Source organism: Penaeus vannamei, chromosome 18 (assembly GCF_042767895.1).
Source record: "Penaeus vannamei isolate JL-2024 chromosome 18, ASM4276789v1, whole genome shotgun sequence".
Lineage (NCBI taxonomy): Eukaryota > Metazoa > Arthropoda > Malacostraca > Decapoda > Penaeidae > Penaeus > Penaeus vannamei.
The window spans coordinates 2,337,766-2,340,265 of record NC_091566.1 but is presented as its reverse complement, the minus strand read 5'-3'; the positions used below and the strand labels follow the sequence as shown (position 1 = coordinate 2,340,265).

The 2,500-nt window shown below is 46.1% G+C and overlaps 1 protein-coding gene across 17 annotated transcripts in view; it reads right to left on the bottom strand.

Moving 5' to 3' along the window:
• Positions 1 to 2,500, bottom strand: part of LOC113800342 (serine-rich adhesin for platelets) — a 631,319-nt gene that overhangs the window by 54,923 nt on the left and 573,896 nt on the right. Inside the window, exon 1 of one of the 17 annotated variants that reach the window (XM_070132717.1) lies at positions 481 to 1,192. The exons of the other annotated variants lie outside the window; for them this stretch is intronic. Within the exon in view, the coding sequence (XP_069988818.1) occupies positions 481 to 1,095 (615 nt within the window). The 5' untranslated portion in view covers positions 1,096 to 1,192. Of the gene's footprint in view, positions 1 to 480; positions 1,193 to 2,500 lie in introns of those variants that run through there. 17 annotated transcript variants of the gene reach the window in all.

Sequence of the window (2,500 nt, the reverse complement as noted above, 5' to 3'; positions counted from 1 at the left end):
ATAATATATATATATATATATATATATATATATATATATATATATATATATATATATATATATATATATATATATATAGATGTATATATAAAAATTAATATATATATTTATATATACATAATATATATATATATATATATATATATATATATATATATATATATATATATATCATACATATGTGTGTGTGTATATATTCATGTATGTGTTTATATATATATATATATATATATATATATATATATATATATATATATATATATATATATATATGTGTGTGTGTGTGTGTGTGTGTGTGTGTGTGTGTGTGTGTGTGTGTGTGTGTGTGTATGTGTGTGTGTGTGTGTATTTATGTATATGTGTTTATATATATATATATATATATATATATATATATATATATATATATACACATAAATACACACATACGCGCGCGCGCGCGCGCGCGAGCTGTGTCCCTCACACGGGACGGCGCCTTACCCCATTGTCGTCGCGATTACAAGGGTCGTTGACGATGTAGTCGCTGAACTCCTGGTCGTAATGGTCGCCGAGGATGTAGCCGGGCGAGTCCTCGAGGCTGAAGGTGTCGCTGATGGTGTAGGTGCTCGGGTCCGGCGACAGGTAATTGTTGTTGTCCGACTCGAACGACAGGAGCGACGTGTCGTCCGGCACGATGAAGGTGCCGTCCGACTTGACGAGGCAGCCGTCGGAGCGGACCAGCGTGCCGTCGGACGTGACCACGCTGCCGTCGGGGGTCAGCAGGGCGCCGTCGGGAGTCACGTACACTGGCTGGGCCTTCCGCCGCGGCGCCGCCTCGGGTATGTACTGCGTGTACTCAGTGTACTGCCCCTCTTCGCAGGGATACACAGGGTACCCGCTGGCCCGCAGGACCTCCTCGCACGGGTACATGGGATACCCGGTGGCTCGAAGGTCCTCTTCTAGGATCGAGTAGCTGAGGTCGCCGTCCGCAGTCACCACCATTGGGTAGGACCCGTCCGCCGTGGGCGAGGGATGGTGGGCGCAGCGCGGCACGGGGGCGCCGAGAGGGGCGGGCGCCTCGCAGGGCGTGCACATTCCACACAGTGCGCCCAACATGGTGACCTTTCCCTGCTCACGGCATCAACACTAACGTCTCACTATTTAATTTGTTTCAAAATATCGAAATACACTCTTTCATAGTTCACTGAATGCACCAACGAAAATCATGATCCTATAATTGGAAAAAAATACAAACAGAACGTTAAAATCGTCTTTCCTCATGCTGTTTCCACACTGGCGGTTTCCTTAATTGCGGCCGAACCGCAAAAATACAACGAGAGACTGAAGGCTGCTGCCACCCAAAAACACAGCGCAGTGTCGGGAACTTGGAGCGCTCGTGGAGGTGAGCTCCACCGCTTGATATAAAACAGAGCCGTCGCTCCCTCGGCTGCCCATATTTACAGCTTCCATTTCAATCTAGCGAAACACAATACGATCCCCTTAGTCCGGCTCCTCCATCTCCTCCGCGCCGTCCATCTCTGCCCGACTCAAACCCGGCTTTCTTCCTCCTGCGCTATAAACATCCCTCGCTCGGGGCCTGCACGTTTCTCTGCACGCGAGTCGCTCTCGGCCCTATGAACCTATACATATACATATGCATATACATACATACATACATACATACATATATACATATATACACACACACACACACACACACACACACACACACACACACACATACATATACATACATATATGAACATTATAACCTCTCCGATCGGGATTCGATCCCTCGCCGCCAATGCACGCGAATGCAAGACGGCCGCCCTGACCACTGTACAACGACAAAGTTCATGATAAAAAAAAATGCGGAAGTGCATTATTCCATCTTTCATACATACATACATACATACATACATACATACATATATATATATATATATATATATATATATATATATATATATATATATATATATATATATATACATGTGTATAAAGCGCTCCTAAACTGACGTCGAGAATCGGAAAACCCATCGTGAACCAATTTTGCATGAGGCTTCAGACAACGTGACAGCTGCACTTCGCCCTCAGGAGCAGCCTCGCGGGCGCAGGGCGAGGAGGGCGGCCACGGGGGGGCGGGCGGGCGGGCGAGATCGGCGACCCTTGGAGACCCAGTCCCACGACCTGCTTTTAGTTTGCTCGCCACTACCTAGCGCCTCACGTGCAGTTCTTCCCGTCAGCTACCTCAACAGAAGGCTAAAACTCTTCATGTAAAAATTATACAATTACACACGAGAACCGGGAAGCAACGGCAAGGACAAAGACTCTTATTGGGAAATTGGAGCTGAGTAATTTCAATAAAGCGTGAACAGCATCAAGGTGTACAAAAGGAACGCGGCGGAAATATTGCTGCGTGGTGGGCAGAGCTGCACTTGGTCCCATTCGCCTGGAAGTTGCACGAAGATGCTCTCTTTAAATATTACATGGGAGAAGATCGTGCGTGAAACGACAAGAC